This window comes from Phycodurus eques, chromosome 20 (assembly GCF_024500275.1).
Source record: "Phycodurus eques isolate BA_2022a chromosome 20, UOR_Pequ_1.1, whole genome shotgun sequence".
NCBI lineage: Eukaryota > Metazoa > Chordata > Actinopteri > Syngnathiformes > Syngnathidae > Phycodurus > Phycodurus eques.
Window position 1 is genome coordinate 13,272,263 of NC_084544.1, and position 22,391 is coordinate 13,294,653.

At 40.3% G+C, this 22,391-nt stretch overlaps 1 protein-coding gene across 4 annotated transcripts in view; it reads right to left on the bottom strand.

Annotated features, from left to right (window-relative positions):
• rbms3 (RNA binding motif, single stranded interacting protein) overlaps positions 1-22,391 on the bottom strand; it is a 308,492-nt gene that overhangs the window by 206,865 nt on the left and 79,236 nt on the right. For all 4 annotated transcript variants that reach the window (XR_009767246.1, XM_061664510.1, XM_061664511.1 and 1 more), the window contains exon 3: positions 17,133-17,191. Coding sequence is in view for 3 of the 4 variants with exons in the window: in XM_061664510.1 (XP_061520494.1) it covers positions 17,133-17,191 (59 nt within the window). In the remaining variant the exon portion in view is untranslated. The remainder of the gene's footprint in view (positions 1-17,132; positions 17,192-22,391) is intronic.

Sequence of the window (22,391 nt, forward strand, 5' to 3'; positions counted from 1 at the left end):
CATTCATTGCCCTTCGTTCTTCTCCTGACAATCCTGCCTCTTTCTGCCAAGTGGATAAAACAGTAAAAAAAAAAAAAAAAAGTACACCGTTATTATTCTTATTTTTTTTTTAACCCAGGCAAAGTGCTTTATACTACAAATGCATTACAATACAGATTACCACATTGTATGAGATGAATTGGAATCTTCAATTAATACACCATGCATGTGGGAAGAAACTGGAGGACCCAGAGAAAACCAAAGCAAGCACATAATCCAAACCTAATTGTGCCCCGTGTCCACCTCCCTGCTGTGGACTGTAAATTCAAACTACTCCTGCTACCCTTGGTGGGATTATTCTTCACTTATTGTTCATCACTAGGCGATTTGCGAAAAAGGTCAGTTTTGCTGCTAACTTCAGACCAGATTCTTATGTGCACGTAATTCACTTTCAAAGGGCAGAGGGCTGAGCAAAGAGAGCCCGTAATTGCACCTGTGCAGTGTACAGCACAGACAAATGTTTATATCTCAGCCCTCTAATGAGAAAGCAATAACGCATGCAAAAAGCTATCTTTGCCACCCCCCTCCCCCCCAACTTCTCCTGCCTCCCAAAAAGCCCACACCGAACAGACTCTTCTGGAGAGCCTCACCTCATTCATCAATACTGTAGACCTATGCTCGGCGTCTCCACTCGGGCACTGACGCAGCAATAAATCCGTTTTTTTTTATCGAATGTCCATCGCCTATATTTCTCCATTAGATGAGTCTGTGGTAAGGGGAAGTGATGTTTTGGACTATAGTGGTCAAGCATCTGACAAGCCTTTAAATTGCATCATAAAAATGCTTCATGTGCAGCCCAGCACAGCAACAAAAACACACATCTGCTATAAATTCATCACCACAACATGCGTCAGCAACCAAATGATCGCCGATAGATATTTGAGTAGATTTGTAAGATAAGTTTGAAGTTTTTGTAACAATACTCTCCATCAATGCATGAGTATTGTACACTTCTGCACAGCATCCTGCTGCGTGAAAAGGAATAGCGAGTTAAGAAGCAAAGAAATGAACAACAGACTACTGTCAAAAGAGCCTCAAGAGACTCCACATCTCATCTGTTTCCCACAATTCAGTGCAGCAGACCAATGTCGCGGAGCATCAGTCAGACCGTTGAATTTTCTCGGAGCTTTATCTCGCAGTGGCGGGGAGAGAAGCGGAGGTCCTTTAACGGGTTGAGGTCACTTCCTCAGTCTCTGGCCCCCGGCGAGGAAAATAAAATGTCTCCATTTGGTTGGCCCTGCTTTATTTTAAACACTGCCGCCTTTTCAAGAGGCAAATGAGCAGTTCAGGCTTCTTACAATGGGTTCCTTTTTCTCTCTCCCTCAGTCATCCTTTATCCTCAAACCCCAAAATCTCAGGGTTTTTTTTCCCTTCCAGAATACGGGGAATAACTACTAACAGACCTGTCCATTATGCCAACAGGAAATGAAATATGGCATTTTTATACTCTTGCCTCAATCGTGCCTTCAATAATCTAACGATTTTAAACACGATTTTGGAGTGGCACCGATGATGGACAAGAAGACCTAGCTCACGATCTGTTCAAGTTAATCCCAAAGGTGTTTGATGGGGTTGTGGTCACAGCTCTCAAATTCATCCAACCATGCCTTGAGGGACATTGCGCACTGGGGCACAGTCAAGCTGGAACACAAAAGCACCTTTCCTGAACCGTTCCCACAAATATGGAAGCACAGATTTATCCAGAATGTCTTTGTAAGATGGATAATTCAAATTGAGGAGAAACCCAACCTCCAATTGATTAAATACATTACGAAGAGGTCTGTCCCGAGACCTTGTCGAGGTAACGTACATAATAAAGAGAGAGAGAGAAATATACAGAAATCTCATAGAGATTGTGGTGGAGACTAAGATGCCTCCTCTTGCCCAGAGTGCATGGTATCGCTATTGCCATGTACACAACTACCTTCTGTTACCGTTTTCCTCTAAACCAAGCTACATGCAAATAGTTAAAGAATGGCTTTTTTATTACTGTTTGCATTTAATATTTTTATATGTACAAATCTGTACTGTAATTATGACTTGGCAAAAATGAGTCATAAAGGACAATTCCGTGTTGGTTCGGTGTTGTAGGAAAATAACTCAGTTGTAAAGTGATGACCCCCTGCAGAAGCAAATACTGTATTAATGTATATAAGATGAAAGTAGCAACAGTAACAACATGCTCCTACAGTAGTACAAATAGTAGTGATTATAACAGAAGTTAGAATCAAAATTTCAAAGATGAAGAATTGGGTAGTAGAAAAAGGGGAAGCAAGGTAGGTGATGCTATAGCCACTTCTACGTTTGCTGCAGCTAATGTCGGGTTTTTGCTGTTGTTGTTTTGTGGGGGGAAATCTTGCTCCCAGAGTGAACATCCACCTCACCACGCTAAACCACTTCACAAATGTACCCTTGAAAGAGTACAAATGAATCTTGTTTTGTGAGTGTGTGTGTGTAAAATGGCAAAGGTAGGGAGAAAGGTAGTGTGTCAGCTGTTAAAAGAAAGAAGGAGAGGTTCATGGAAACATGGGGTAATGGAGGAGGAGAGGGGCCATAAGAGGTGGACAAGCTGTGATGTTAGCAGCAGGATTGATAGATCTGTTGCCTGTCCACTACTCCTGCCAGAGCACAGTACACCTCAGGCAGTGCGGGGGTATGATTAGTCTCTCTCGACGTGTGTGTGCGCACCCTTTGTGTTTGAGTGCGTGGGAGAAGTGTATTACATGGTCTTGATGTGCAGTTTTTGTGATGTGGTACTTCAAACTGGGCTTTACAGCTACCTTAAACACTGGTGCACTGCCAGTAAATATAATGATTTATACCATCAAGTAACAATGTACGCTCACGTATGAGAATATGGCAGCAAACTGTAGTTGGTTTATGGTTATATTAACATGCACAAAAGTATTGGAGCAATGAGGCTAATTTCTAATTATTTTTGCTGTAGACTGAAAACGTGGGCATTATCATTCAAATACAAATTGTTTGCTTGCGTCAGATCACATCCGGGAGGGGCATTGGGTCAGCATTCTGCTGCTTAATAAATGTTTGATGATATTATTTTTCTGTCAACAACTAATTCACATTCACACATTTAACATATGCAGGGGCTTGGCCACGAAACCCCCCTATGGCACCGACACTGTTGCTGCTTGTGATTGTACATTGAAGTCCACTTCTAACGGTGAATCCTTTGCTGTCTGTTTCTTCGATTTAGCATATTGTCGGCCATAGTGCAGTTGGCCATATAGCACTCTGCGAGGTAAACTGTTTGAAGGAATCCTTAATGCATGATCCAGCCATCATAGCTAATGCTGTGCCATTGTTGCTTAATCTTTCTACAGTTTGTCCTTGTGAGTATTTCAGAATGAGTCACACAATCCTGCCAGATGTTTCCCAAGATGTGTGAAAGGCAGACTATGTGGAACTGCTGTAGGTTCCTGAGGTTGTGACTGTAAGTTACCCAGGCTTCACAGATGTAGAAGAGGGTGGTGTTGCAGATGGCTTGATAAACAGCGGCCTTTGTGCGAGATGGAGGTTCTTGTTGTGAAAGACCTGATGCCGGAGTCTCTCAAAAACAGCTAATGCCTGCTTATGGACCTCATTATCAATGGTGTTGTCTTCAGAAAGTTGAATGTACACTGACATACTACCACTGTTTTGATGGTATTCAGAGACAGAAAATCCTGTTAAAATCTCTCACCGCAGCAGTTAGAATGTACTGGAGGTCTTGTGGGCTGTGAGCTACAAGAGCAGAGCCATTTCCGTACCGAAGCTCTAGGACTCCCTCCCTTTGCAGTTTGGTGGTTGTATGAAAACTGAGAAAGAATGTGTAATCCCATTGCCTCTGACTTTGACCAATGTGAAGTCCAGATAAGGTATGGTTCAGCATGGTTGGAGATTAACTGATGCAAAGAGTGTTTTTTTTTTTTTTTTTTTTTTTTTTAAAGGCCATAAGGTACGTGTACTCCCCAGTAGCACTATCTTCACCATAATCAGGTAAACTCAGTGGCATGATTCAGCCAATGATGATCAGTCCTTTGTCCTGATTACAGCAGGCTGCCAGATGCTTGATCTTTTAAGGCCTGCCTGTAACGCACTGCCAGCACATTGCTTTTCTGTCAAAGTGTGTGCCCTTAGTCTTTGCCTAAATAGGAATACCCATAAGACAGTGGGGCTATTTACCCATAGTTGGGGCAGGGTGGACATGTCCAAACCTAGGCATGCCTATACACTGCATCTCTGGGGCCACTGCTTTTCTGAGATCCCCTACAGTTCAGCCTGGGACCAATGAGGCAGTAAAGGAGGCTTGGTGGTGGAGAGGCTGTAGGAGGTTTCCCTCCTCAGCTCCTGTTTTCAACTCAACGAGGGGGCTCACTGGTGATGCCAGCTGTAAGCAGTGAGTAGCGAGCAAAAAACAACATACATGCAAACACCAAAGGCATGAAAAAGGTGACCTAAAAAAAAACAAAAAAAAAACATTGTAGGGAGGTGGGGGTGGTATCCCCAGGCCCCGCAGAGAATTATTATTTTTTTTAACATAAATTAAGCCATCTGGAAGAATGAAGAGTACAATAGGGCAAAATAAACAACATTTCTTCACGTAGAAAAACATTTACACCGCTCAAGTACACGTCGATGTTCAAATTTAAGATTTGAATTTGCCTCATTTCTTTGCTTTTTTATTTTAGCCTCCAATTTAAGCCAGGCCCATCTCCAACCTGGTCCTGATGCCTGCTTCAACCTGTGCCACATGAATAGCATCCTCCTCTTTGAGCATCCTCAATCTGGGAAATAATTTCCTAAAATCATTGTCTGTTTCACTTCATTTTTCACTACTACCAACTTCAAAGGCTAAACCCAAATGCACCCTCCAGGAAAACATTACGGTAAGTACAATATTTTTGTGTGCTTCGCGGTTCCGCTGGGACCACAACCAGGGCCGCGACCCGCAGCACCTCAACGCAAAAATACAAAAGACCAGTGCAACAAATACGACACTGGCTGATCTGATGGGCAAAAAATGTTGCTTAAAATTAAGAGTAGCGATAGAGGATGTCCACTCCAGCGGTGTGTAGAGTAGCCAAATATTGTACTCAATTAGGAGTACTGTTACTTGACAATAGTGTGACTCAAGTAAAAGTAGTAAAAGTAGCCCTCCAAAAAATTACTTAAGAGTAAAAGGTACACAGTGAATTACACAAGTGCTGAGTAAATGGTAAGTAACTTCTGATTTTTTTTAACCACAGCATGACCATCAATAAAAAAAAAAAGCAATAAAATAAAATGTGAATGTGCAAATTCTGATGTCGCTGTGTGTGCGCGCGCGCGCGTGTATGCACCGCCAAAACTACAAAACATCTGCAATTTACTGCATGGTGTTTTTTCAAGTTAGAAGTCAGGTGAAATATGCACATTTGAGCAGACAATGCCAGAAAAATACTACAATAAATGAAAGCTGTTGTTTTTGTTCGTCTAAATTTAAAAACGAGTTGTGTGCCATTGCCTTCATGGTAACGACCACCTTCCCAACATGGTGGCCATGTAGGCGCGACGATCAGCCGGGCTGGTTTATATAGTGTTAATATGTATGCCCTGGAAGCCCAATAGAAGACGTTGCGTGAGGTCATGTAGCTTTCTTGTGTCGTTTGATTGGTGAACAAGACTTAAACGTCTCTACTGCTTAAATCGGGATTGGAGCAAACAGCACCCAATGCGGAAGTCGTAGTCTCGCACACGAAATAGTTGATAAATAAGCAATAATTGATCAATAAAAGCAGCGAGCGACATTTCGATCATTGTAACAGGGTAAAAGTACTGTTACTTCTTAACAGCAGAAGCGGCGGAAGTGGTTTTTTTTTTGGGTCTCGTTAACTCCTGTCACTTATCCAAAGCAGGTCCCGAGCGCACAGGCGGAACCTCGGGTCGCATATTAGTCCGCTACGTAGTAATATTCAGAAATTACATCTGTGTGTGGATGGTGGATGTGTGGAATAGATCTCGCCGCCAGTGTTCAAGGAGTACAAAACAGCCTATGACGACAGCGGCACCCCCACCCCCAGGAGAAATACATTGGATCTATACGATTCACGTGAATGGCCTATTTTGAGTTCAAAACGACAAATTTATTAACACGCACTCACGACAAAGATCTCTTTAATATTGCGCTACTGCACGAGATGCTTCACACACACACACACACACACACACCTCGGGGTCTCAGACCACACACACAACTATAAATCTGAGACAACAGATCAACATTTCATTTTTTATGTCAATGTTTTGCGAATGTTTTTCATTTGAATGTTTTATATTTATACCCAAGAAGCATTTTCATACAAATATTTACAGTAATCATGACTTTTCTCCTGTGTCATCTTGGGGTAGTGATTCCAGCACATACAAATCGTGAATGTAACTCAGTTGTAAACCAAGAAACACCTGTATTTACCTCTGGTATTTACATTTGATATATATAAAGATATCACTTTGTTTCAGCATGTGCATTTTCTGTGAGCAAAAGTATTAGAATATGTGACTGACAGGTTGTGTTTTGTTGCCAGTATGTGTCCCATTACATTAATTATTCAAACAATAACTAGCACTGAATGTCTACTCTCAGTTTCAGATTAGATTGTTTCCTGGAAAGACTACGGTGACAGTTGTTGCTATAACCAAAATAAAAACCATAGCTGAAAAACACAACCAAATATTAAGCTGAGAGAAGATGAAAACGTAACCTCAAATTGACTATTTATGTTCAATGATCCCATTCAAACCCACGTTAAAATGGTTCCAAATGCTCGACTCAATTTCACTCAAACACAAAACAAGAAAGAACCTTCAGAAAGGTAAAATAGAAGGGGGACTTGACACACCCAACATCAAACACTATTACTTAGCAAGCCAAATTCAGTACCTCATTAAATGGTTACATCCAAATGTTGAACAAACATCTTGGGTGGAACTAGAACATTTATCATCACAAGTCTGAAACGCCACAATTGCTTTGAGAATCCGATTATTGCAGCCAATTTATCAGCTTGGTGGAAAAGTCCAGAAACCACAGCAATCCTCAAAATCCTAAAAGTAAGAACAGCAATCCCAAAACGATTCTCAACACTACTGATTACTTTAGAACTACCCATTTTTGTTCAGAAAGTCGTGCAACTGCTCCCACGAAACAAACAACACCTTTCAAAAGTATACAAATTAATTTCAAGTACTAATTCAATACACTTACCAATTGCAAAATGGGAAAAAGACCACTCAGTGTCTACTGACAATGATTACGAGGCACAAATCTGCAGAAATACATTCTCACCGACAAAAAAACAAAAGAAAACAGTAATTTATAGCTAATCCAGTTCAAAATACCCTGGGCCCACCCTTCCTCAATGTGCCTCCTCAGCAACTCCGTACACCAGTTGACGAACATGCATGTGATATGATGTTCATTCCCTAATAAATAAGCTATAGGCTTGAACTGTTTGTGCTGGGACCACTAATAATAACACAGGTTATATTAAGATTAACTCACAGGTTCTTAATGGTGAACCACCACACAACTCATCAACAGCACTGCCTTGCTCATTTCCCACACTCTCTCCTGTTCGGTCTTCTCATCTTGTTCTATTGGTTAGTTGTCTCATGTCCTCACCGGGTGTCTCCCCCACCCCACCCCCCATCCACAAGAACGAACATGATTTGACTCTTGTAATGTTACTTGTGATCAAATATCTACACTAACTATTGTTCAGCTTTGGTTTGCAACCCTATTCCCCTGGTCCGTTCTGTCGCTGTGATTGAAATTCAATTTGTAATTAACCCTACACTGTCACTACACTATTTTTCATTTGACGATTGTCCTTGTTTATTTGTTACTTTAAAAATACATCAATGAATACAAATTTGTTTATATTCCACAACTCCCCGTATCAGCTTTGGGGTTCAACTAGTCACAAGTCAAGTTTTCTGTATCAGATGTAGTAAGTACTTGGAAATAGCAGCTGGAATGTTGATCTCTTGTCTCATGTTAATCTTTGGATGTTAACCCAAATGTTTTCATTCTACAACAGCAATGTGAAATAAATTTCCCACACTGTTCCCATATTTTAACTGTGGTGTGGGCATAGTGAACATTGCAAAAAGTGGAGTGGAGACCATGAACACTGGGACACGGATACATTCTTCCATACATTATTGGTTTCTCATTAGAGGACTGAGATATAAACAGCTCCCTGTTTGTACTCCATGCAAGCTCAGACTCTCTTTAACTGGGTTCAAGCAGTACAATGATAGCGCCTGTCAAAGTCAAAGCTAACTATTGAATGGCTCACTGTATGGAGCGACTTAGCCACGACATGACATAACAACGTTCATCCATATCATTGCTTCTCCACTTGAGTCCTCCAGGTATCAGTAACAAGTTAAAATGTTCAAAGAAGAATACAATGTTTCAACTGCCTTTGGACTCTGAATGCAGAGTGCTTCTCTCATTGTCGATCTGTGCCAAAAACTTCAAAAGACACAGGCACAATGATACATGCATTCATGGATAGCAGTGATCAGAACGTCAGTTCTTTCGACTGTACTGAATAGCTAGAATCATCCATCCATCCATTTTCCACACCGCTTATCCTCACTAGGGTCGTGGACACGCTGGAGCCTATCCCAGCTGACTCTGGGTGAGAGGTGGGGTACACACTGAACTGGTCACCAGCCAATCGCAGGGTACACATAGACAACCATTCGCACTCACATTTGCACGTCTCCAATTAAAATACCATGCATGTGTTTGGAATGCAGGAGGAAACCGGAGTACCCGGAGCACATGCCAACTCCACACAGCAGAGGCCAGATTTGAATCCGGGTCCTCAGAACTGTGAGGCAGATGTGCTAACCAGTCGCCTAGCTAGAATCAGTTCGTTAAAAAAAGTTTGTTTAAAAAGAGTCATTCACTGAATCATTCATTCAGTACTTCATCATTCAGTTTATGATTCAACCCTGAGGTTCTCATTCACTCTGTAACACGTTCACTTACCGAGGGACGGTCTGTTCACAGATCATAGTACACAGTCATTCTGAAGAGATGCGACTATATTTTGAGTGCTACAGATAAAGTAAATGTACTACACAGAAACACTAGCTCTCTTTCTTTTATATTGCACAGATGACAAAATATTGTAAACTTGGAAAGAGGGGACGAGTTTGGAAAAAAGCAGTTGTAATATAATGTAGCGACCCTGTAGATGTGTGAATTGTTACTAGAGAGGAGAGAGAGCCCATAAAGATGACTGTGATTTGTGATTGGATGAGTGAGTCAGGGCATGGGGAGGAAGGGCAGGACTGTGTGTTGAAGGCTGACTGTTGAGGAAAACACTAGTTACATGTATGACTTGTAAGATTTTATTAATTATTTATAATAACAACAATAATAATTACAGCAGATGCACAGTGGGGATGATACTAATCTGCATGTAGAGTGAGTACGGAAAGTATTCCGACCCCCTTAAAATGTTCACTGTTATTTTGCAGCCATTTGCTAAAAATCATTAAAGTTCATTTTGTTCCATCAATGGACACAAAGCACCCTATATTGACAGAAAAAAACAATTGACATTTTTGCAGATTTATTAAAAAAGAAAAACTGAAATATCACACAGCCATAAGTATTCAGACCCTTTGCTGTGACACATTTAACTCGGGTGCTGTCCATTTCTTCTGATCATCCTTGAGAGAACCTGTCTATATAAGACCTTACAGCTCAGAGTGCATGTCAGAGCAAATGAGAATCATGAGGTCAAAGGAAGTGCCCAAAGAGCTCAATATCTGCTGCCGTTAAGGTTCCTAAGAGCACAGTGGCCTCCATAATCCTTAAAAGGAAGACATTTGGGACGATCAGAACCCTTCCGAGAGCTGGCCGTCCGGCCAAACTGAGAAATCGGGGGAGAAGAGCCTTGGTGAGAGAGGTAAACAAGAATCCTAAGATCAGTGTGGCTGAGCTCCAGAAATGCAGTCAGGAGATCGTTCTAGAAAGTCAACCATCATTGCAGCCCTCCACCAGTCGGGGCTTTATGGCAGAGTGGCCCGACAGAGGCCTCTCCTCAGTGCAATACACATGAAAGGCCGCATGGAGTTTGCTGGGAAAAAAAAAAAAAAACATCTGAAGGACTCCAGAATGGTGAGAAATAAGATTCTCTGGTCTGATGAGACCAAGATAAAACTTTTTAGCCGTAATTCTAAGCGGTATGTGTGGAGAAAACCAGGCACTGCTCATCACCTGTCCAATACAGTCTCAACAGTGAAGCATGGTGGCGGCAGCATCATGCTGTGTTTTTTTTTTTTTCAGCTGCAGGGACAGGACGACTGGTTGCAATCCAAGGAAAGATGAATGCGCCCAAGTACAGGGATATCCTGGACGAAAACCTTCTCCAGAGTGCTTAGGACCTCAGACTGGGCCGAAGGTTCACCTTCCAACAAGACAATGACCCTAAGCACACAGCTAAAATAACAAAGGAGTGGCTTCAGAATAACTCCGTGACTGTTCTTGATTGGCCCAGTCAGAGCCCTGACTTAAAACCAATTGAGCATCTCTGGAGAGACCTGAAAATGGCTGTCCACCAACGTTCACCATCGCACCTGACAGAACTGGAGAGGATCTGCAAGGAGGAATGGCAGAGGATCCCCAAATCCAGGTGTGAAAAACTTGTTGCATCATTCCCAAAAAGACTCATTGCTGTATTAGCTCAAAAAGGTGCTTCTACAAAAAACTGAGCAAAGGGTCTGAATACTTATGGCTGCCCAATAATATTGCCCAAAGTCCAATTCCATTTTTTTCTGTCGATGTGGGGTACTGTGTGTACATTAATGTGGGGAGAAAAAAAAAATAACTTAAATTATTTTAGAAAATGGCTGCAATATAACAAAAGAGTGAAAAATTTCAGGGGGTCTGAATACTTTCCGTACCTACTGTACATTCATTTATGATTATTGTGATTTTTAAGCTATTTTAAACCTTAAAACAGAGCCTAACAAACATGAAGACAAAACTGCTACTTGTTCATTCGAAAGATTCACTCAGTCAGCTTCAGTCACGTCCTTGTCCGACCCGCACGCATTGGTTATTCGCCCAAGAGTCACGAGTGAGTGAGAGCACGCGGCAGTTCCACTCCCAGCCGGCATGCATGTGACTGAGTGAGCTCAACTGAATTGAGAAAGGAACAAGTCAGTTCATGAAGTGACCCCAATACGTACCGTTCTCTCAAAAGATTTGCTCATTTGAACAAAATCGGTCGAACGACACAACAGTAACAACGTAGTTCAAAATGTGATTTTAGCACGCTGTTCATCCCCTTTGCGCTGTGAGGGAAAGCATGAGCATCCAGAAAATCTAGTTGTAACTACTTCAGCTTTTCAAGATGACTGTCAAGGGCCACGGAATTTTTAATACACCATAAATTCATTCTGTCTACCCACTATTTCGGAGTGGCCGATTGCTTTGCTCTCCCACTTTTCTGTTGACAGACACTAACAACTCCGACCATGCTTGCAACAGCCCTAACAAGTGAATCAGACAACTCAGAAATGAACTGTCCAAATCCGTCTCGAAAGTATGGACCTTAAATGTCTTCCTGATATTAACAGGTTTTGTGTGTGTGTGTGTGAGAGAAATGACAGACACGGTAGATGCATGAACAAAATACAATGATGTGCTTGTACTGGTCCACAGAACAAGCTGTACTACAGCTTGTATTGGTGGCTTGACAGGTCTGACTGACTGTGCAGCTGAAGTCGGCTGCATTACATGGTGACCTTTAGCCTCACTCTGATAAGAATTACAGTGGGCCTAAAGGGTAAAAAAGGCAGCACTGTGGCAAAGCTGTCTGCAGTAAACGTGATGACAACGCATCACAAGAATCGCATTTTAATTCTTTTTATCAGCAGAGCCTATTGTCATCAAAGGATATGTACTGTATCTTAGCTGATATATGCAGGCTTTACTTGTTTAATGTCTCAAACCGCCAGCCACAATGGCCATCAAATATATTGCAGTAATGACTGATTTAGAGCATGGGGAATATAGTGTAGTATTCCCTTAATGGCTCTTTTTATTATTATTTTTTTTTAATTGTTGGGTGGGTGGAGGAGTGTTTTGTTTAGGAGAGGAGGAATGAATTATAAACTCGGTGAGAGAGCTCGATAAGCTGCGCAGTTCTTTATGGTGGCTTTCATCAACAAGTAGTGTTGACATTCATTCTTTACCCGAGTTATCACGTACAGGGCCGCCTCAAGCTGACTTCAGGTGAAAGGCGGACTATACCCTGGACTGGTCGCCAGTTAATCATAGGGCACAGAGAGAGACAGACAATCATTCAAACTTTTTTTCACACTATCACTGCGTGGGAACTGAACCCATGCTGCCAGCACTGAGGTCAGACAAGTGAACAACAACATCAGTCACGACTTGAAAATTACATGTGAGAATACTAGAAACTCGTTGACTCACAAAAAATTGTTTGCCAGACAATTGGTACCAAAACAGTCACTTTGGACTTCAAAATAGATTGTTGACTCCTAAACACAGTCTACACTGTAGAGGTAAACTATATTGGCAACCTAGCCGATCAGGTGAACGGGTCTAGATAGACATTAAAACTAAAATATAATGCTATTTAGTTCCTGGAGAAGGGCTATGGTTATTAAAAAAAAAAAAAAAAAAAAAAGGCAACTGATTGCTTACGTGAGTCTCTGTCACTAACATTTTCTCACATGACTGGTACTGACCTCTTCAAGGAGTTTGATTGTTCAGTTTTCTTTTCCTCGCTAAGCTGAGGAAGAGGAGAGGTTTGGCTGTGATGAGTTGTGATCAGCTACCACGTTGACATTTAATGGGTCAGGAGACTGAACAACTGTATACAATGTGTGACCACATCTTTTCACTGTGATAAGAAGACCTCTCTCTTAGTCTTCGGTAGACATACTTAGCCTGTTGAAGCTTAGCCTTGTACAAGCACTCTTCATTGTACTGCGCCAGCTAATACAGTAGTTGTGTGACCGATGAGACAAGCTGTTTTAGTTACACGAGTTCACATCGTATTGATGTCAACAGATTAGAACTCAAAGAGAAAAATGTGCAGAATTGTTAATTTTCACAGTTTGATTATCAGAATTAAAACTTTTTTTTTCTTCTTCAAGAAAATCAAAGCACAGATCATGTCCAGAAAGCAATGTGACAATGATGCCATGGAGCCTAGCACACTCACGGTCCAATGAGAATGCTCTGAAGCACTGCCATTAAATCTAATTGTGTATGGGTATTTTTAATAATGTCTCTCCCCCCACTCCAAGGGGATAAAAAGATTTGCAGTCGCACAGTTTTAAAAGTCATATACTGCATGTTGACGTGAACATGTACGGTCCAAAAACCTGAAAAAGCAACTGCAGCTCCCATAATTATGCAGTCGGACAACTCTCTCCATCTTTTAGTGACAAATAAGATGTAAATATTTTGTCTTCTGATATATATATATATATATATATATATATATATATAAACTAAGTTGAAACTATTTGTTTATGTCAGCCAGTGTAAAGCATTAGCATTAGGAGGTGTTCCCGTTTAGACGGACATGATCACAATTCGCCATGCAGATGACTGAACATTAGTGTTGGTTCCCTGTCACCGACAGTGTCAGTATTAAGTAGCTTTTTGTAGAGAAATGAACATTCCGGTAAATTATTGGCAACATTATTGGACATGTTTTACTGTTAGAGATAATATCATAGAGGAAGCGATAACAGCACACTCTTGAAAAGGAGACGATAAAATATGTACATGTAATATATTTCTTCCACCGACACTCAAACACTGAAAACTGACTTTTAATAAGTCTTTACCCTGGTCAGATTTTGAGAAAGTTTGAGAGTTTTGTTTTCAATCGCCCAAAACGGTTTACTTGTGGCCAAAAGGTCAAAACTCATAGAAAATATTTTTTTCTAAATAATGTGGACATGGCTTCATAACCCTGCGGTGGGTAATAATTGCATTATATATGGGGATCGCTGTGCTGTATTACCAAGGATTAAAAAAAAAAAAAGAAATTGAGTTCTGTTTCTATTCTATTATTGAGTTCTGTTTCTATTTAGTCCCTTTCGCCTAAGCTCTTATTTCACATGTAAAAGAACATTCTCATTGCCTTTCCAATGTTACTCTCACTATCTACATTTACATATCTCACCCCCACCTCTCACCGGTCATCTCAGCCGTGTTGCATTCTGGGAGGATGACTCATGGGAAAACACACAGTGCAAAGTGGAGAGGAGTAAAACTTAGGTCAGCTTGAAATGGAGAAGGATAACCTGTGATCAAGCCCAAGCTATTACCTCATCCTAGAAATAAGTCCACTTCACCTCTCCTCTAACGTTTTCCTGAGACCAGAAAATTCCACATCACCGAACTCGATTCTCTCTCCTTTTTATACTCTTCGATTTGTCAGATTGGTACATCCACTCACACAACATTAGAGTTAATGGTCTCATGATATTAACTGCAAGAGCAAAACATCTCTCTTTACACAGACTAATAATTAATTGTGTGTCAAAGCAGCTAAAGCAAAATGGGGTACAGATCATGGCTGCAACCGGCAGAGGTGCTGTTGATTCAGTCGCGACTAATTTGCAGTCTAAAAGGAAAAATGACGCCGGCTATGGGAAATTAGGATACAGTATCTACGCTATGATAACAGCGCCAGAGTGTCATTCTGCTGAATGCAACACTGGCATTAAAGCAAAACTTGACAATGTTTTGGAATGTGGACAGAAGCACCCAGTGAAAAGCCACACAACAACAGATAGAACCTTCAAACTCCACACAGGAGGGCCAGAGCTGAGATTCGAACCCCAAACCTCAGACTAGTGAGGCAGATGTGCCAACCACTATGCCACCAGGCTCCCTCCGCTGCTTACTGGTAAAACTTGTTTATTCCAGCCGCATGCTTGAACCACAAGGCTAGTGTGTCAATTGGTGAGCAGACATTTTCATCAAAATATTTATGTATTCATTATATTATAATAACTGACTCACCTTTCCGCCTGTATACATTTTAAAACTAAAACACAAATGCCTTCCTGAATTGTGCTTCTGGAGTGCCATGGTTGTCGCCCTTTCGAGAGATGTTTCCAATTTTCCTTGTCATGCAATTGTTTTTGTGGTCCGAAAACTACACCATCTACATAATAAGGGGAAGACTCTCTCGGCACCTCACAATCCGATTCAGTTACAGATTATGAAGCATTTTGAGTCGATGCATTTACGTTGCATAAATGTGAGGTGTGTCATGATCGTGTGACCTCATTGATGTATTCCTCAGAGGCCACAGACAGACCAAACTCGAGATAGATTTTCTCATTTAGCTGGTTTGGATTTTGTATCACTTCATGTGATTGACTGACTTAAATATGTATTCTTTGCGCTAAAGACAGGAGCTAGAAGGGGGAGCTCTGCACACTTGTCTGCGGGCCAAGACATGAGCAAGTGATGTCTTCATTATCATATTTTATGTTTGTATTCAGAGAAAAGTTAATATAAGAGGTCGGAGGTATTCACTAAGACGGCTTTTATGTTGACTATTTCTGTAATGACACGCCCCTAATGCATTGAAAACTATTTTGCAGACCCCTGAGAGTCCCGAGACTCAACAATGGCTATTACACGATCATCATCAGCGGAGGCTGACATGCTGCTCCTCTGCTCTCAGACATATTGTGTCTTTGCTGTTGAATTCGCACTCGAGAACGTGTTTGTAAAATTTCATTTTTGTATTGTGGAAAGAAAAATACTGATATTTTATGGCTTAGTATTACGGCAATTTATGTGTGCCACAGTGTCCGGCACCAGCTACACACCCATACTTTTTTTTTTTTTTTTTTAATTCTGCCAACATTACCATATTTAATAATGGGTTGATAAAATGTATTTATTAGTGATTCATAATCCTTTGCATCTGTATTAGATATATGCATCAGCTTTTTCCTCATATGCCTACTACATCACCATTTTTTCCCCTTTTCTATCTTCTAAATGGCAGTAGTTCTTTTCAACTACATTTTCACCCCAAATGTACATTGTAAGATAAACTCAAGTGTGGGTTAAAAAGCCAAGTTCACATTGGAAGGCCACCCTTTTGAGACGCACACAAAGCAATTTTAGAATGATCGGCCATCAGTCGCTGTTAAACAGTGCTGCTTGATACGTGGGGCAAGTAGAAAAGCAGCACACTCACCCCAATCATTCTCTTCGCTTCACTTAGTTTCCACCCCTTAAGGCCAACCAGCCTTGCTAGCAGCTAAACACAAAAGGACAAAAAGCAAATGTATTTACAGCAACACGGTTGCCGTCGTTGAAGAAGACCCGGAAAACCTGACAATGATTCCAATTTAAGTTTTCCCATTTTGTTTTTTTTTGGGGGGGGGGGGGGGGGGGTTGATTAATTGGTCTTATACACAAATATATTGATAGGTCTAACCGAAACGCTAACCTAACACTAACACTAACCCTAATCAAACCCATGGTGACCACATCTAGCACAATCACAACCCCAACACACTCACACTACCATACTTTACATTTGTTCACCAGTTGACAGAAAACGTACAATAAATAAATAGAAAACCAAAGAATAGAAAGAAATAGAGCAGAAGGGGATCTGAAGAAGCACACGGAGAACATCTGTGACAATAATAGTAATTCAATTTCATCCGATACCAGTTAGTTCGTTTGCTCATTATTGGTCTTGTACTCAAGAATGTTTAAGCATGTCGGTGTGTACAGTGTCTGCTCTAGGAACAATTAGCAATGAGCCACGAATATCAGGACTGTATGTACACACCATTAAAAACGTGCAGACACTAATGGAGCAATCACACAAAGAGAATCTGCCAAATCATATCACAAAATAACTCGTTCCACAGGAAGAAGAGCGATAATGAGACGTGCATTACAGCAGTATATTACTAGATATAAATTCTGCAGTAAGTAGTTATAGTTTGTCTATTAATTTAGGGTACAAGTAGAACGCAAAATTACTTACCTTTGCACTGGTTGGTGTTCTTATCCAGAATGGCCTTTGTTGACACTATCTTTCCATACCTGCAAAGATAGAAAAATAATTGTTTAGACCCACAATGGCCAAATAGCAACCGTTTATAGCAATGGTAAAGTTGAGACACATTGCCACTCTATGGTTATGAAAGTCGTTGTAAACTCTACTAAGTTTGAGGGGGACAGGTACTTTTTTGATTGTCATTTGTTGGCTTGTTTGTTGTTGATAGCAGGATTACATGGAGAACATGTAAACTCCACCTGGGAAGCCCAGAGCCTAGATTTGAACCCCCGACCTCAGGAACTTTGAAACGGATATGCTTGTCACATGACAACCGTGCCTTATTTTTCGTTCATTTATTCATGTTTCTATGTTGAACTGCGACTCAACTGGCTGTGCCTATTTGACTTGGTCTGTGGCTTCACAAAAAAGCCCATTCAATGTGATCTCCTGCCTCAGACGATATGCTGACAATTAAAGAAACTGATCCTTGCTACAATGCGGTTGGACGGCAATATGGTGCTGTCCTGACCATCATTCTATTGAGAGCTATTTATTTGGTACTAGGAATTAGCGAAGTAGCCCTTCTGTTAAAGGCCGCCAAGAGAAGTCACCTGAGGTTAATAAGGTCTAATATGGATGCCTTCAAATGCACATGCTGCTCGGTGACATTTCTGAGAGTCACTGAACATTTCCTAAAAGGTCTAATACCATAAGTAGTGCTTGTATTAGTACATGGAATTATGATCAAAAATATTTGTAGTTGTGGACCTGCTAGGGGTAAAATAAATAAATAAAATGTTGGCGGCACGGTGGGCGACTGGTTAGAGCGTCAGCCTCACAGTTCTGAAGACCAGGGTTCAATCCCCGGCCCCGCCTGTGTGGAGTTTCCATGTTCTCCCCGTGCCTGCGTGGGTTTTCTCCGGACACTCCGGTTTCCTCCCACATCCCAAAAACATGCATTAATTGGAGACTCTAAATTGCCCGTAGGTGTGAATGTGAGTGCGGATGGTTGTTTGTTTGTATGTGCCCTGCGATTGGCTGGCAACCAGTTCAGGGTGTACCCCGCCTCCTGCCCGATGACAGCTGGGATAGGCTCCAGCACAACCACGATCCTAGTGAGGAGAAGCGGCTCACGAAATAGATGGATGAATAAAATGTTAGTTTCAACTTGTCATTTTGCTTATTTTTCTTCCAGAGAGTTATGATATGACTCCTCAGAGGCCTGCAGCTTCAACGGCAGAACGCCAGCGTGGTCTTTAACATGCAAGACTTTACCATGTGCTTACGTTGATAAAGAAGGCAGATAATTTTTGAGAACATCTTTGAACCTGAGGCGGGGCCTGCCCCCTGGCCGAGGGGCACTTGGCAGCTGCCCGTAAAAAATGTTTTTTGTCAGTTGGTGTCCTCCATCCCGCAGAAGCGACCAACAGAGCTGATGACGAGGCGAGTGCAAAAGGGAGCCAGAAGAGTTAGTTTTCTCCAAAACAGCAATATTTGGGACACAGTCTTTTCAGGTCATGTCAAAAATGATCAACAAATGGCATGAAAGTGAAAGGCTTTGAACTTGTTTTATTTCCTCTGATAGGTTGGCCATCCCGCATTTGCCTAAAGGAGTGCATAGCATGGTAACTCCTGACTTTGAGCTGTACTGAAAAGTTATTGTTCAGAAAATGCTTGCTTAATTTTCAAGAGTTGTTGCCGCTTTGCCAATACACTATTTCGTTCTTCTTCCAGGCTGTTCGAGTTGTTAACCCTTGGACCATTGGAATGGAATTGTTATGCCACTTCACAGGTCAAAATCCACACAGGATGATGCGAAGGCTTAGCAAAGGGCCAAGGACCTAGGGTTCAGCTTGTGAGAGAGACATTGTCATCTGTCTGAAGTATGAGTAATTCAAAAACAAAAATGCATTGCACTTATGCTTTCGCGTGGAGTATTGCAAGCTTGAATAAGTTGCCTGTGCTGGGAAGAGAAGACTAGAAGCAGAAGGGCAGAGAAGACGACTCCAAAAAGTGTGGGTGCAAGAACACATATTTGCTTTATCCCACACAGAATTGGCAATGCTTCCAATTGGGAACTTCCAAACTGGGCTTTCACGCTGCTGTGAAATTTGACTCACGTAGTCTAAACACTTTTGCAAGACCTATGAAGACATTTTTGTTCTTTGACGATTGTTTTTCTTGCAGATGGCAACGACAGATGATCATTTCAATTGTTGAGTGAAAGCCTCCTTGAAACGATCATTTCAATGAATGAAATTATTTTATCAACTACTGTCCATAGCCATTATTTTTCATTTAATTTTTTTTTTTTTTCTGTGGGTGGAGTATACTATGTTGAGCATTCTCCTTTATGTTTGAAGGCTTCCAGTTTTTTTTTTTTTTAACTTAGAAGTCATTTGATGTATCAGAGGCTGCAAATTTACAGTAACTGTTCAACGGAGATTAAGTATTGGTTGTGCATTGTAATCCCAAATTTGTTTCACTTATTGCTGCATCGATTGCGGCTGACTGTCTCAATATTTGTGAGTCTGGTTCAGATTCTACACAAAGTGGCACAGAGTCCTGGCCTCAACCCGATAGAACACCTTTGGGTTGATTTCAAGTGGACAGTGATCCAGGCCTTCTTGTCCAACGTCAATGTGTGACCTCACAAATATGCTCCTGGAAGAAGGACAAACATTCCCATAAACCCACTCCTAAAACTTGCTGAAAGCCTTTCCACAAGACTTGAAGCTGTTAAACTTGCAAAAGGGTAAACCAGCATCATATTAAACCATATGGATTTAGAATGTTGAAGGACAGCAAATCATGTGAGTCAAGGCAGGTGAGTGAATACTTTTGGCATTATAGTGTACATACTGTACTGTATATGCCACTGAAATTGGCCTTTTTTGAGAAGACAGTCCTGTCTCACGCAAAACTGCCCCCTGCCCCACAGCAGGATTCTTTCGTTACCAGAGCAGCGACTTTTTCTCAAGTAGCCAAGAGTCTGAAGAGAAAGGCAAACTCCCATATACTGTAGATGAAAGATGAAGTAAAAGCATCATTTGTGATTTCACTTAACACTTCATCACTGACTCACGGAAGGACACAAAGACAATTTTGACATAACATTTTGGCAAAAAGAGCTTGCGAACAGACACATTTTCAGAAAATTATAATTTGGTTGTATAATTTCACACTTCAGTCCAGTTTCCAATTATTTGAATGTAAGAGTACTTTATTTTCTCCATTATATATTCCCTTTAAGGGAGGAAGGCATTGAGGTGTTAGCCTTAACCATCATTATTTTTTTTCCAATAGAAATATGCCTTCCATCCAAGGTGGTGCAAACTACCATTATGTTTGACAAGTATAAATAAAATATGTATTTGGATCAGAAAGCATCGAAAGCATTACATCACAAGTGTGTTTTGTTTTATCCTTGGCTTCCCCCCCCCTAAAAAAAAATCACAGAACAGTTGGCAAAAAGGAAGTGTGATGACACCAAAAGAACCACAAACGGAACATTATTGCAACACTGGTAAGAGATAAACACATTTCTGTCATGGCTGCTCACTACAATATGTCAGTCACACCTGACATATTGTAACAAGAAAACTTATTGGAGGAGATACAAGAGGAAGAAGAGAGTAGATTAGAGAAGATATGCGTAAAGCAGATGTAGGTGGAGCATGACGAGACAAGTGAAACTACTGACAAGAAAAATGACAACTAAATGAAAAACAGGAAAATTCAAGAATTAATATCTCACCAGAAAATTATTCAAACTCAAGACCTTCCTTGTGACTAAAAACCTTGACAGTTGGCAGAGTGCATGAAGTCATTTCCCTCTGCTTTTTTAGACGGTTGCTTAAATGGTACCAGTTTGCCCTTTCCTGACTCTATAACAGCAGCATTGTGTGCAAAATCTTCTCTTTCAATTGTGATCTACCTGCTTTTTTCGCTCCTTTGGGGGGTATTCCAGTCAGCGGGTTCAAAATGCTCTTCATATAAACCTGAGTTCTGACTTGTCTTTCCCTGAACTCAAAAAACTGGGATCATTCAGGTCCAGAACAGCTGATCTGAATTACTTCAATCAAGTCTATGTAGGCTCACCTTGAGCTAAGCCAAGACATCATCAATGGAGCCTCGATCTGTCGATTCACCAATGAAACTGATAGAAACAAGTTACTTGGAATTTGACGTGCAGGCATTAAGTGATATTAAAATATATTCTGTAAATGAATAAAGTAACACTGTGGCGGCAGTGAGGGAAAGCCCGAGTGAATGCAGCGTTTCAATGCCTTAATTTTACTCATACTAATTGACATTAATAAAATAAATATTATTTTATTTTTAGACACATTTTTATTTATACAATGTTATTTACATATTTGTGTTACTGATATGGAGACCCAAATACACAGCAAAAGTCTATATAAATATGCAGTTAATTAAATGGGATATGCATGATGCGTCCCATCCACTTCACATTTGGAAGCCAAAATGACATCCAACTAAATTGCATGGGGGGGGGGGGCTAACGTTTGTGCTCAAGAGCTATAATTGAATTTTAACTGATGTGCCAGGTCATTTGTAGATGAGGTCAAAAGAAAGAGTTAAAAAAAAATCTAATAATAAAATAATATTGTTTTATTTTATTTACAATAAACCACTTAACCAATTATTTGTTAGATAAATGAATAAAAACAAAAAAATAATAATAAATGAAAAATTTGTAACCAATCAAATTATTCATTCCAATTTTTTATTTTATTATATCTGATTATTTATGTGATTATTAATAAAGCAATTACTGAAATGTTTAAATTTCAAATGTATATAACATTATTTTAGTAAATTTAATTTATTTTATCAAAATGAATCCGTTCACCAATGAGTTCATGAAATAAATGACTAAAAAGTAAATGAAGAAAAATGTAAAATTATTTTACAAATAAAATTATTTATTCTCATTTTAAAATGTAATTATTTAAAATGAAGATCTTAAATAACTTAAATAACCACTTATTTATTAAAAATAAACAAATCATTGTTAAAATGTATATGTATTTAATTGTATTAATATTGAATAAATCAACCAATTATAAGATAATAATGATACAAAATAGATAATATGGGAAAACTATATTTAATCCCATTTTTAGGAAAATCTTTTTTTTTTTGTCCTCCTCGGCTGTTAGGTCAAACCGAAAGGAGGATCTGTATCCCTTTTATGCCGGAGCAGTTGTATTGCGT